Source organism: Pipistrellus hanaki (assembly GCF_964339955.1).
Source record: "Pipistrellus hanaki genome assembly, chromosome: 17".
Lineage (NCBI taxonomy): Eukaryota > Metazoa > Chordata > Mammalia > Chiroptera > Vespertilionidae > Pipistrellus > Pipistrellus hanaki.
In genome coordinates, this window is record NC_140519.1 from 29495989 (window position 1) to 29510475 (window position 14487).

General features: G+C 42.9%; 1 protein-coding gene across 1 annotated transcript in view; it reads left to right on the forward strand.

The window, feature by feature from the left end:
- EXT1 (exostosin glycosyltransferase 1) overlaps nucleotides 1-13774 on the forward strand; it is a 263170-nt gene extending 249396 nt beyond the window's left edge. Inside the window, exons 7-11 of the mRNA XM_084864981.1 lie at nucleotides 585-680; nucleotides 4060-4149; nucleotides 9556-9716; nucleotides 11030-11201; nucleotides 13230-13774. Coding sequence (XP_084721107.1) covers nucleotides 585-680; nucleotides 4060-4149; nucleotides 9556-9716; nucleotides 11030-11201; nucleotides 13230-13415 — 705 coding nt within the window. The 3' untranslated portion in view covers nucleotides 13416-13774. The remainder of the gene's footprint in view (nucleotides 1-584; nucleotides 681-4059; nucleotides 4150-9555; nucleotides 9717-11029; nucleotides 11202-13229) is intronic.
- The last annotated feature ends 713 nt before the right edge of the window (nucleotides 13775-14487 follow it).

Genomic DNA, 14487 nt, shown 5'->3' on the forward strand with positions numbered 1-14487 from the left:
ATTAGCTTATAGAAGAAGGTTTACAAGCCAGGAAAGAATTAAAATAATTTTGAAATATCCATTTTTGAACCAAACACATGTATTAGAAATAATTAAGTCCCATAAAATCGGCAGCCATTCTGGAAAATCAAAAACATGAGTTCTATCTTGAAGTCTTTTCTTTCTCCCACACTGCCTGGTATAGTGCAAGTTCAGAGCAGATGTCCCGTTTTCATTTAATTTGATCAGTGTCATTATCTATCCCTCTCATCTCTTCTAAGATATGAGAATTTAGGAAAACATATTTATTAAGACCCAGCAACCCTGATATTATTTCTTTCCGATCCAACTTCCTCCAGACCCCTGGACGTAACAGTTTTAGCTGTTCTTCCTGTCCTCTCTTTAGTTGATGAAGTGACAAGGCTCTGAAGTTGGTGAGGGACTGCACTCACTTTAAAATCTGTTCTGCCTTGCTTGGATCCTCTCTCTCTCTCTCTCTCTCTCTCTCTCTCTCTCTCTCTCTCTCTCTCTCTCTCTCTCTCCCTCTCTCAGAAGAAGAAGAAGAAGAAATGTTGAGCCATCTAATGACCCCCTATTTCTTTCAGATCATAGTTCTATGGAATTGTGACAAACCCCTACCAGCCAAACACCGCTGGCCTGCCACTACCGTGCCTGTCATCGTCATTGAAGGAGAAAGCAAGGTAGGACTGGAAGGGGGCCTGAATGTGGAACCACCACGGAATCTGTGTTTTCCCGCGGGGTGCTTTGGGTGTTGGCCCTAAATGTCTTCTCCCAGCTCCTGGCTCTGGACTACTTCTCCTAAAGCTGTACCTGCCTCGGGGTGTCCTCAGCGTGCACAGCCATAGGCTTTCGAATTAGTGAATCCTGGGTCCCCACTACTAATGCCTTTTAGACTCTCGATTCCAGTAATTACAGGCTGTTGTTGTTCCTTGTGACAACCCCTATCCCAGTGGTCGGCAAACTCATTAGTCAACAGAGCGGCCACATGTGGCTCGGGAGCCACAGCTTGCCGACCACTGCCTTAGGAGCTATGTGGCCCTGTGCATACTTTTTTCTTTGCTTCCTATTCTAAGAACAACAACACATACTTCTTAGGATTAAATGGATCCAGGGCCTGGCAATAGTAATCTGTCTATAAATGAAGAGGATGAAGATGGGGCTGCTGATGCACGGGGTTAGCTTAGCTGATGACTCTGAGTTAGTTGTGTCTTTCTTGTGCTTCTTCCTCACATTTATCTTAAAAAGGACATTTTCACCTTAATTTTGATTTGGTGCCTCCATCAGAGACTCCCTTGAGTGCTGCCTAGCTGCCCCCCTCCACCCTCTGCTTCCATTCTTCAAATCATTTTGCCTAGAACTGAATGATCTTTTTTTTTTAATTGAAATCATTGAGATGATATTGGTTAATAAAAGTATTTACTTTTAGCTATGCAATTCTAGAATACAATCTGTATGTTGTATTGTGTGTTTACCACCTCAAGTCAAGTCTCCTTCCATCACCATTTATCCCTTCTTTAGCTTCTACCTCCCCCCACTCCCCATTCCTTCTGTCAATCACCATACTGTTGTCTGTGCCCGTGACCTTCTTAATCTTCTCATGGCCCTAAGGGAATCTATTTGCTAATGCTTTAAATGAACATTTGAGGCCAAGTATAATCTGGTTCTCTCTCATTGCTTTTCCCTTTGAACTGTACCTGTCTCTGGACGTCCTTTGACCAAATTTGATCTGTGTCCCATCCTACCTCTAATTTTTGTCTTTCCCATGGGCTGTAAGTCTTGGCCACCCCTCTTAATTCCTCATGTCTGTGGTCAAACTTCCCATCCATTTTCTAAGCCCCTGTTCACTTGCTGCCTTCTCTTAGAAATGTCTTCTATTATTGGAAGCCAGCCTCGAGTTCTTGTTTCTCTAGCTTCTGCAGGTTGCCTTCTGGTAGGTAGATCTTATCTGTGAGGTTGGTGACACATTGACTTTAGTCATCATGGCTCTAGTGTCAGACTTACTGTGTGTGACCCAAGATGAGTTATTTAATTTTCTGCGCTCAACCTTCCTTTAGTAAATGGAAAGAATCTTAACACCTAACAAACAGGATAGCAAAAAGGATCAAGTGATAGGATATTTATATATGTAAATGGACCTAGAAGTGTGGAGGCACATAGTTGGTGGACAACTGTGCTTTGTATAATTACTTACAAACATTTACTAGTATGCTCCCCACCAGAAAATAAATTTCCAGAGTCTTGGTCATTTCTGAGCCATGTTTGTTCATTCTAGAAGGGTCTGGGCTGGCATGTGGTAGTTAAATATTTCTTAAATGACCTAATGAGGAACATGATTTCCCGAAGATTGACTTTGTATGTGGGTTCCTTTGATGCTAATCCATTCAATTTTTGGAAGGGAGCTGAGGTCAGGTATTTGAAGGAGAGCCTCTGGTTTCTACAATAGAGTTTGGAAGTGGTTGGCTTAGGCACCCACAGGTTGAGAACCACTAGCAGGGTCGCCTAAGACCATCGGAAAACACACCTATTTACATTACGATTCATAACAGTAGCAAAATTACAGTCATGAAGTAGCAAAGAAAATAATTTTATGGTTGGGGGTCACCACAACATGAGGAACTGTATTAAAGGGTTGAGGCATTAGGAAGGTTGAGAACCACTGGCTTAGGGGCTCTTAACCTCTGTTGATGAAGCAGGTGCAGAAAAAGGAACTGGATCCTTTTAAAGCCAGTGATTGGCCCTTCCCCATTTAAACTCCCATGCCTAGCCTTAAGTTTAAAATTGATGCGTTCGCCGCTTTGGCAAGTTTTGAATTGATAGATCAGCCTTGTCTCTGCAGTGCTCCCCTGTAGGCTAACAAGGGAAAGGTCAGCTGGCAGCTAATAGCTTTTGCGTTCGTCAGTGGATGTAAACAGCATCCGGAGAACTGCTTCAGGCTGCAGTTTCTGAGCACTGTGTGGGGGGCTGCTAACTGATATTTTATTTTATTTTATTTTATTTTATTTTATTTTATTTTATTTTATTTTATTTTATTTTATTTTATTTTATTTTATGTTATGTTATTTTGAAAGCCTGAGAAAGGTGGGGTAGGGGACAAAACTTGGCCCAGCTGACAGATGTGTAGGAGCAGACTCTGAAGCCATTTATGCTGCAGGTACATCCCTAGGGCTCCCAGAGACAGGCTACAGTGGGCTCTTCCCATCCTTCAAGGTCATAGGCTGCCCGTAGCTTCCCAGACATGTGAGCCCAGGCCCAGGCTCCTGGATGAGCTGGTTCTTGGTGTAAACATTGCTTAGGCATCTTTGGGGTGGGGAGTGGGTTTTTGGAGAATACTCTCTTGGCAGCCAGGTTAGGTATCTGCCTTTTCTCTCTGTCTCCCATGTCCAGTTGCTTCATTCTGTGTCTTTTGTGCCTTGAGAGCTGACCGCAGGTGTGTCTTTTCTTGTTGGGTTTCCAAGTGTGAGTTCAGAGAGGATGTCAGAACTGTTGCTCTAACTTGCAGGGGAAGGCGGTGAATGTGAGATTGCTGTATGAACATTAGAGCAGAAATGGGAGTCTTCAACATGGAGGGATGACATACCGTGTTTCCCTGAAAATAAGACATCCTCCGAAAATAAGACTTAGTGCATGGAAAGATAAGGCATCCCCTGAAAATAAGACCTAGCGCAACTTTGGGGGGAAAAATTAATATAAGACACTGTCTTATTTTCGGGGAAACAAGGTAGTGCTAGAATGTTAAATAAATGTTAATTTATTGGTTTCAAAGAGGAAGGGAAAGGGAAAGCGAGATAGAAACATCAATGATGAGAGAGAATCATTGATTGCCTGCCTCCTGCATACCCCGCACTGGGGATGGAGGCAGCAACCTAGATATGTACCCTAACCAGGAACTGAACCATCCAACTGATCTCCTGGTTCGTAGGTTGACATTCCACCACTGAGCCACACCAGCAGGGCTAAAATGTTCTTTCTGAAGGTTGAGGATGGACGAATTGTCCTGAAAAACAGAATTCAAAAGTTACCTCTCATTTTCCTAATTCCTTCTCTTCTGCTTCCTCCCAGGTCATGAGCAGCCGTTTCCTGCCCTACGACAACATCGTCACTGACGCAGTGCTCAGCCTTGACGAGGACACCGTGCTCTCTACCACGGAGGTAAGCTGGCAGTGGGCTCTTCGGGCAGTTGCCCCGAACCTCGAGGTGCCAGCGCTTCTTCCTCCTGTGCTCTGGCCAGATCAGAACTATGTTTCAGGAGTTCCTGCAAAGCTGGTTTTAATCAACCCAGTTCCTGTGCACACCTTGCCCCCCAGGCACCCTGAGGAGGCATCTTCCCCTTTGTTTTCTCTGCTAATTGGCTCCTCATTTGCATGGCTGTACCTCACCTCTCCCCTCCTGCCAGCCCTCCTTTTCTGTTTTTAAACAGCACAGCCGCTGGCAGGTGCAGAGAAGCACCGATGGGAGGCACCCGCGTAGCATCACCTTGCAGCCTCTCTGTCCGGAGCAAGCAGTCTGCTCCTGCCCCAGTTACCTTATTGCCATGTGGGTGTGCATTGCCTCTGTTAGGGAACACTCCTGTGCGTTCTAAAGGCAGCCTTTCTGTCCTGGTTTCAAGTGCTCATTTTCTTTCACCCACATAAGAGCACACGGTTTCGCTTGAAGGCCGAGAAGGAGATCCCTGCTGTTTCAGACAGTCAGGCATGTGTGCCAAAAATAAGACTGCACGGAGAATGCGTGAGGAGGAGAGAGAGCGGGGGAAAGACAGATATGGTAGAAAAGCAATTTTTACCCCTCGAATGAGTATTGATCTCTGAAACCTTACTTTTTAAACCATGCAGGGGACCAAAGGCAGTTATATAAAACTGTAGGCGATCAGAAATACATCATTAATGGTGGCTGCTAAAAAGTGTGGAGACATAGCTACTTATCCCTTTCCCTCCTCCCTTTCTTTTTTCCTTTTTTATTCATAATCATTTTTCTTTCCATTTAAACATGGACACCTCCCAACATGTACTTTCCTGGACGCCAGGCTGATTTCCGTGGCCTGTTGCCCACATGACCAGGACTCGGGGTTAGCCTAAGCTACCGGTTAATGCCGCTTTCTTGAAATTCCATGGGCACTTCCAATTTCCATCAAATCGAGTAGAACAAACGTTACGCACAATGTCAGCCTACATAGCCCCAGGACAAAATATCCTGGGCCTCACCTTTGTAAAGTGCTTCCTATGTAGCTGGAGCTTTGTAGATACTCAGTGAATGAATGACTGGAGGGGTGCGTGCTGAGCGGATGAAGGTGTGAACTCACAGCCGACTGTGTTGTGTGAACATCAGCAGGAGAAAGAGGGAGGAGGAGAAGCAAATCCTAATATTCCAAGGGGCAGACAGCTATGGAATACCAGGTGCGGGCCACTCCGCTTGCTGCCTCCTGCCAGGGAAGCTGGCATTCCAGGAGTACATTCATTCCACAAGTGTTTGTTGAGGGATTTCTTTGTTCTGGTCTGCATGCCAGGAGCTTTGATTACACAGTTCCTGCCTGTAGCCATCAGAATCTTGGCAGCAAACAATTTCAATCAGGTGGTTCCAATGGAGGGATTTAGGATGATTTAGAGAGGGGGGTGGGGGTATGAGGTTAAAAGGGCTCCATAAGCAATAGTGAGGCACCTGGAGAGTAACAAGAATGAAAACAGCTCAGGCCCCTGGACTTGGAGGAGCCGGGAAGAGGATGGTGTTTCCAGAGTCCCCTAGAGATGGAATTGGAAGAGGCTGCCCTACAGTCATGGAGGGACATGGCAACTGCCTGAACTCTGGTGCCAAAGCCGGGAGGGCACAGGGAAGCGATCCCCTGACCTTTCTCTCTGCCTCACCTTCACTTTTCTGCCGGTGGCTCCCCCTGACCTAACCCTATCAGCCACCAGCCAGCAGGAAGACCAGGCTGTGCTGTCCACAGGGTTCCCGCTTCAGGGTACAGAGAGTGGCAAGAAGAGAAGAGAGTGGGTCTCAGAGAGGGAACAGAGAAACATCCCATGGCCATGGTGGAATATATGGTCAAGACAATGACAGCATACCCCTAAACCAGTGGTTGGCAAACTCATCAGTCAACAGAGCCAAATATCAACAGTACAACCATTGAAACTTCTTTGGAGAGCCAAATTTTTTTAACTTAAACTTCTTCTAAAGCCACTTCTTCAAAATAGACTCACCCAGGCCGTGGTATTTTGTGGAAGAGCCACACTCAAGGGGCCAAAGAGCCACATGTGGTTCAAGAGCCGCAGTTTGCCAACCAGTGCCCTAAACCCTTATCCTATTTCCTGAAGAATGGATGCATCGCCAGTCCTCCTTCCCTGGGCACAAGGCAATTCGTCTCCCTCTAGGATTTGTTTTCCCCCACCGCAAGGTGGAATAACTTTCAGCTGCTATGATGTCGCCACGTGCTGGTGAATTTCTTTTCAAAGAAGAGCGGTCCCAGCCTCTGGGTGCACACGGGGAGGAACACGTGTTGTATGTGAAGTAATTAGAAGTCAACGTGGGTTGAAAATGATACGCAAACGTTAAGAGGCTGGCGGTCTGGTTTACGGTAGCCGGGCGATCAGGGGAGTGGTTGTGTTGCCCCAAATGGTCGGTGACAGGGTTTCTTTTTTCTCTCTTTTCAGGTGAGTAGCTATTGGTTCGTTTTATTTCTTCTCTAAGGATTCTTAGCTTGTTTAAATGTCTCTCTGTGGTATTAAGGAGAGGTTTTTAAACAGCCTCCTTTAAAGGGTATTAGATGTAGTTGGTGTATAGTTATTTACATTTATTGGGGTTGCTGCAAATTCTCAAAAGAAAACAGATGTTGGTTTTTTTAAGAGAAAAGGCCAGGAGCTGACCTTTGCCTTCTTTGATGTGTTAATGATCTGCATGAAAGCAGAACTATCACCAGAATCATAGTTTTATCTGAATTTACTTTTGAGCTCCTTTGAAATGACTTGAAACGGCTCTGAGATAGCAAGAAATCCACGTGATGAGAACACCCCATCGGGTTCTCTAGTAGTTTCCAGTGTGTGTTTCCTTTTCAAGAACAATGGGAAACCCTGGAGTACTGACAGCCAGGCCGGTCCTTGGAGAAGGCTGAATAATACGCTATCCCATCAGTCCACACCATTAGCATTTGAATGAAAGTAAGGCTATGCAGATGATCACAACCTGATTTCAGTTTTCTGGCACTTACTGTCCATTCCCCTGCTGTCTTTTAACTCAAAGATGACCCATGCCCCACCAAGCATTCTTAATGTTGCGGGGGAAAGCTATGTTGTTAAGGCTTTCTTATCTGGAGTTAGGACACCAAACTCAATTTCATAAAAACTCGAATTTATGGCTTACACAAATGATGACTTCTGTCCTGGCCAGTGTGGCTCAGTTGGTTGAGTGCCATCCCATGCACCAAAAAGGCACCTGACTGGATTGCAGGCTAGATCCCTGGCAGTGGGCATGCAGGAGGCAGCTATTGGATGTTCCACTCTCACATGGATGTTTCTCTTTTTTCTTTTTCTCACCCCCTCCATATCTCTCTCTCTTAAAAAAAAAAAAAAAAAAAAAAAAAAAAAAAAAAGGATGGCTTTTAATTAAGCCTCCCAAAATTCAGAGTTTAAAGGGACCCTACAATCACCCAGGCCAGTGTTACCCAAAAAGTGGTTAGTGCACATTAGTTTTACCTGATTTCTGGCAAACCTGTATTTAACATGACCCATATATTTACTTTAATGTTTGTTAGAAAGTAATGTGGCCAGTGTCAAACCTAGAATTTCACTGACATCTTTATCTAGGATGAAACTAATGAGGAAAAACAAGCAAACAACAAAAAAAGAACAGGCAGTTGAAAGAAAAATATTAAGTAACTCATCTAACGTGTGGCCTAGGAATGCATATGATGAAAACTTGGGAAATAGTGATCTAGGCTTATTTGCTTTGTCTCTTCTTTTAGTTGAGGTAAAATTCGCATAACATAGAACTGACCGTTTTAAAGTGTATAGTTAGTGTCATGTGATACATTTACAAGCCGAGTAGTCATTACCTCTGTCTTATTCTAAACCATGTTCATGGCCCAAAAAGGAAACCCCATCCCCATTAACCAGTCCCACTCCCTAACCTTAGGAACCACCAGTCTGTTTTCAGTCTCTATGTATTAGCATATCCTGCCCGTTCATGTAAATGTAATCATGTACTGTGTGGCCTTTTGCGTGTGGCTCCTATCACTCAGCATCATGTTTTGAGGTTTGTCCATGTTGTATAGCACGCATATCAGTATTCCATCCCTTTTTCTAGCTGAATGTGTAGGTATCGCATGCTTAGTTTGTTTATTCAGTGGCTCACCAAACTAGGGTTGCTTTGACCTTTCAGGTATCTTGAACCTCTGGGAGGTCACTGTGCCGAGACTTGAACTGTTGGTGGAGTGAATAAAATCTTCCTCTTCATTGCTTATCAAGAAGACGTAGAGCAATTGTCGGGGGGATGTGTAGCCTGTATAAGAGAGAAATTGCTTTCAGCGCCGTAGCAACGGAGCTAAAAGAGAGGCTGTGAAAACAGTACACACTAAATCTGAAACCTGGCTCTGCCCCTTGCAGCTCGAGCAAATTATTTCAGCCCGCCTATACCTTAGCTTCCCTCTGTGTAACATTGAGAATAGAACATTATCTTTTCACAGAATTAGGCTTACGTGACTTAAACATGGAAGTGCCTATAACCACTGTAAGCATGACACAGTTAGGAGCATGGAATGATCATTGGGAGTCAGGTGTGAGCTTACACATATGAAAACAGACAGTTTGCTAATTATAAAATGTTAGTTTATAGCATATTCAGAAATCCCTGCTTTGGGTTATTCTAAGCCCTGGAAAGCCATGTAGCTGCATTTCCTTTAAATAAATCCTGTGGCTTCCCCTGGCCTTGTCCTCACTTACTCTTGGTGCTTTTTCACTGTGATTGCTTTTTCTAGCTGTCCCTGGCTGGAACCCGAGCGGCCTGAGTGACTGCTTCTTTATGATGTGTGCTCTGTGTTCCCCTTAGACCTTGGGTGTTGTGTGAAACATCTTTCCTGTCATCCTCAGGAGGATGCTCTTCTTTTAGTCCCATTGGCTTTGCTGTGTGCTGGTTATGATGTATGCTGGATATTCATACTCTGGATGTACACAGGAAATCTCCCGTGTAAAAAACAGACACGTTTATGGCTCACGTGAATCAGGGGTCACGTGCGCCTCCGGGTGGGAGGGAGGCAGCAACTGCTTTTATGACTTGTTTTCCAGCCTGAGCAGACTGGCTTTCTAAAGGCCATATCAGCAAATGTGGGGTTTCTCCTTCTTCTCTCATTTCTGCACCCGAAATAATCTGAAGTTTCTGTAACCGAAAACATTAAAATGTGCATAATTGCGGGGCAAAATGTCAAGCAGTCAGTTTAATTTGCCGATGAGTACACGGAACCAGTGTTTCGCAACAGTGGCCGGCTTCGAGTTACAAATGAGCAGGGGAAGGTAATGCTTTGTTGACACGGTTAACACTGTTGATTGCCTGTTTTGGCCTGTGTTCTGCCTGCAGGTGGATTTCGCCTTCACCGTCTGGCAGAGCTTCCCGGAGAGGATTGTGGGGTACCCAGCGCGCAGCCACTTCTGGGATAATTCTAAGGAGCGGTGGGGGTACACGTCCAAGTGGACGAATGACTACTCCATGGTGTTGACTGGAGCTGCTATTTATCACAAGTGAGGAATTTACATGTGCTGAGATGTTTATATACTCCTTGTGTTCGTTTCTAACTGCTGTAGAAGTAGGAACTTGAGTCAAGTCTTATTAACAACATTAATGGAAATTCGGTTTTGTTATGACCAACATGTGTCTTTGAAACCAATAAAATCTCTTGGCTTACTGCATTTCCAGTAATTAGGGTAGAGTAACATCTCCATGTCTGTCTTATATTCTAACAAGGGGAGGCACCATATACATAATTGTTCTATAATATGTTAAGGTAAGAAGTTACGTAGCAAAAAGGCAAAGTGAAGCAGAGGCACCCAAAAAGAAGGGGTGGATTTGGGGTCAGATTGCCAAATTAGTGTTCCTGACTCAATGGTGAATGAAATCCCCACTCTTCAGCCTTAGTGAGGTAAACACACCAATCTTTACCTAATCTTTTTAGGAAAGAATTGAGGTTTCTGCCATATCTGGGATAGAGTTGAAATGCACAACGTATAAATATCTAAATTGGCGGAACCTCCATCTCAAGATTATACCTCTGGGAAGTTCATCGTTCCCTATCTGCTTGCACAGCCACTTAATGAATCTGATTCATTCAAGTGATTAAAAATAAATAAACATATGCTATTTTATTTGCCCCTCCAAAAAATAGTAGTGTGAAAATGATTCAAGTTAATATGGGTTCTACACAATGATTGACCACCAGATTAATTGGGGTTTTGCTCTAACTGTTGAAATATATGATTTATAGGCTACAAAAACAGAACAATATATTGTTGGATTTGGAGTTATAGGATAATCTTAAATACATTTTCTGATTAAACCAATAAAATTTGTAAAGCAGCTTGTAATATATAGATTACGTGTAAGTTTTCTTGCCTTCTAAGTGTTCTGATTCTTATCAACCAGTCTGATATTAAAGTTAGGAAGTTAGGCTAGGCAAGCTATATCTTCCATGTCTCTATTCACCTTGTTTCTTTACCTGTATTTAGTAATAATAATAGTACTTACATCATAGATTTTTTTTATAAGGATTAGATGTGGCATTTGTTGTAAAGCACTTTAGAATGTTATTGGGTATACAGGGTGGGGCAAAAGTAGGTTACAGTTGTGAGTATACAGAACAGAGTTTATTCTTGTATTATTTAATAAATATTGTATTATTTTCCATACAAACAATTATAAGGAAGTACCACAAGTCATAGTTATCATCATCATCATCATCCATGATATGTGTAGGGATCCAAAGAATAGGTATATGTTTTCTGTCAAAGAAGACTATATATAATTATGGCCCCTCGGAAAACGTCTTTGGCTTTTACAGATATTATCACTACCTGTACACCCATTATCTGCCAGCCAGCCTGAAGAACATGGTAGACCAGCTGGCCAACTGTGAGGACATTCTCATGAATTTCCTGGTGTCTGCTGTGACAAAACTGCCTCCAATCAAAGTGACCCAGAAGAAGCAGTATAAGGAGACAATGATGGGACAGGTACGAGGTCTCTCCTTCCTTGCTTGTAAAGGGAGATTTAGCCCAGGCCTCACAACTGATGGTTTTTCATTCACTAAGTTTAATAAGGTCAGCAAATTGATGGGATTTTAAGTTTACAAAATGCAGTCATTCAATACTTTCTGAACATGTACGGTTTATGTCAGGCACTGTGCTAGGTACTGGTTAGGACAACACAGCTGCTGTCCTAAGTAAGCAAAAGAGTCTAGTGGGAAATTCTGTTTCCCTCTCACTACTAAAAGAAGATGCAAGAGGATTTATAAGAATTTTTCATCTTTAAGGCTGAAAGGTCATTCAAATTCAAGCAAGATGTATTGAGTGTTTTCTTTGTGCCCAGGTATTTTCATATATATCATCTCATTTAAGGATACAACATTCCTTTAATATTGTTTGCTCAGAGAGTTCTATGAAATTCCCTGAGGTTATATGCTGATTAAGGATGGAATTCTAATGACACATGATTTCTTAGGGGTTGGTTTGATGCCCTTCTCATATATTTGCCTAATTCTACCAAACCACTGTTTCTAATAAGTTTGCACATCTTTTGAGGACAAATCTAAATTTAGCCTAAGGTGTCACTAGATGTGTCTAGTTAAACATGTACTCTATTTGCTCCATTCTTCCCATCAAACACATTTGCTTATTGAATGTTTGCGTGACTGGTGAGTTCAATGAATATCATACTTGAAGATTGTATTTTATTACACTGCAAAGATACCCTCTCTACTATGGTTGTTGACTCAAAATAAAATCTAGAGACAAAAAATTACCTGAGTGATCCAACGGACTTTTTAAAAAAATTATTTTTAAGAGAGAATAAGAATGAGCTTACACTCTTGACAGTATTTCTGTTTGCATATGTGAGCACCTGCTCTTGAGTGTCTTGCCCTTTGGGAATGAGTGGACCAATCCAGAAGCTCATACCAACTTAGGAACACTGGCATGTCTTTGGGACTGTCTCCTCTGTTGTGAACTCAACTGCTGAGGTTAATTTGATTTACCAAGCAGAGTTCTCATAGTGTAAGTGGTCAAGAATGGAACCTGAGCTCTGTCCCTTTCTAGCCTTGAACAAATAATTTTAACTTCCCTGAGCTTACTTCCTTGCCTGTACAGTGGGGATGTGCTTACCAGATAGAGAACTTGACCAGCTTGATGTGAAGCTCATGTGAACTTCATGAAAACACTTAGTAAATCCTATTTTGCTTGTTTTTCTGCTGTTCAGAGGTAACTTGAGATTTGTATTTACCTTCAAGTATGTTGACACTTGTTTTAAAGTGACTCTGAGTGATTTTCACAGTCAGATGTTCCTTCCTATAAGAGTATTTTCTAAGAATGCACGAGGATTTAAGCACAAGGATCACAGACACACACACACACACACATATACATCATTAAACAGTTGCCTAATGACAGAAGTGAGTTTGTGTTCTGCACCCATCATTGGGCAGCCCACCTTTTCCTTGTTTCATAAAAACGTGGTTTTAGAGACATTATGCTTAGTCCATCTTTTTTTAAGTTTTAGCCCTCAGGTCATTTAAGGCTTTCTTTTAAGTCAGTGTCAGTCATTCGTGGTCTAAAAATATTTAACCAACCTTTAGAGCAACACAGAGAGCTAAAGAAATGGTATCCATCCTCAACCAAGTCAACAAAGTTTTCCAAAACTATCTTTGAAACCACAAACACATTGTTACTCATAACATTTCACCCCAAGTGTAAAGAGAAGTTTATTTTAGTGACCATAGCAGTGGAGGTTCAACTGGTAAGTCATTTCCTGAGCAGAGAATTAGTCATTCCATGTGGGCCATTGTTTGCATGTGTGTGTTTAGCATTGAGGGAAGTAGCATGTCTTAGAGAAACCTTTTGATGAGGGATACTCAGTGCCTAAATTTTCATCAGACACAGGGATGGGGAGGCTTGGGGTGCAGGCCTGACTTGGTTTTCTGCATTGTCTCCATCTCTCACCTTTCCCTTCGCTCACAATCTTCTTCCTTGTTTCTCTCTTTTCCCCAGACTTCCCGGGCTTCCCGCTGGGCTGACCCTGACCACTTTGCCCAGCGACAGAGCTGCATGAATACGTTTGCCAGCTGGTTTGGCTACATGCCGCTGATCCACTCTCAGATGAGGCTCGACCCCGTCCTCTTTAAAGACCAGGTCTCTATTCTGAGGAAGAAATACCGAGACATTGAGCGACTTTGAGGAACCCAGCCAAGTGGGGGAGGGGAAGTGAGAAGGGACTGGGGTCAAGCTGCTCTCTCTTCCCAGGTGCAGATCTGCTCAGCCACGGGGCCAGATTGTGCCAAGTAGCCAAATAAACTTACATGAACAGAATGACACAAAATAAAATTGAAAAGGCCAATGAGAACTCGACTCCTGGCTCCTGGGACTGCATCGGACTGCTCCAAACTCACCTCACTGGCTTCTATGTCCCAAGACTAGGTTGTGTACAGTTTAATTATGGAACATTAAATAATTATTTTTGAAATGATTGCTATGCAGGTTTAAACTTTTTTAATGATCAAAACTATTAAAAACCAGAGTTCTTTCTTTAATCAAAATTGTGTTGGTTGTGACTATTTCAAAGCTGCTGCTCCTCTTCCCACAACATCGTTGCCATTGGTTATGCGGGGTTTCCCACAGTTGCAAAAGCTCAGACTTCATGGGTCTCACAATAAGTCCCTCTGTCCGGTGTCAAGAAATAATTGAGCATAAGTTAAGTTCATTATTCAACTCGGCCAGTGCAAATTGTTTTCCACTTTGAATTTGCAGATCCACTTGAACTTTATTCTCTAAAATGTTGCTGCATGAAAGAAAGTATTAGGACTTCAGGTAGACAGTTCTAACTGAAAACGTTGAGACCTGTAAGTATGATCATCTTCTTCAATGGAGGGTGGGGAAGGACCAAGAAAACAATAGTATAATGAACAGATGTTCACTTTGCTCAAGGAACCATCCAAACAATCACCAGCAAGCATGCTAGTGGGATGGGAGTGTTGATCACAACAGTAACCTGATTCTTTTCAGAGGTGGAGGCTAGATTATGCATCCACCTATGGACCTGAGTCTGCTTACAACTAGGAAATGCTCCAGTTTAAAGGCAAAGGAAGTATATTGAGAATGAGTATATATGGAAAGGAACAGGTTATTTACAAGACAGGCTCTTTCATGTTTGTGAAACCTCAAGTTTAAGAGCTTCTCTATTAAGAAGGAAGGGTATCAATTCCCACTATTGGACATGAGGATTGTTGAGAAGTAACCTCACCATGGGGAC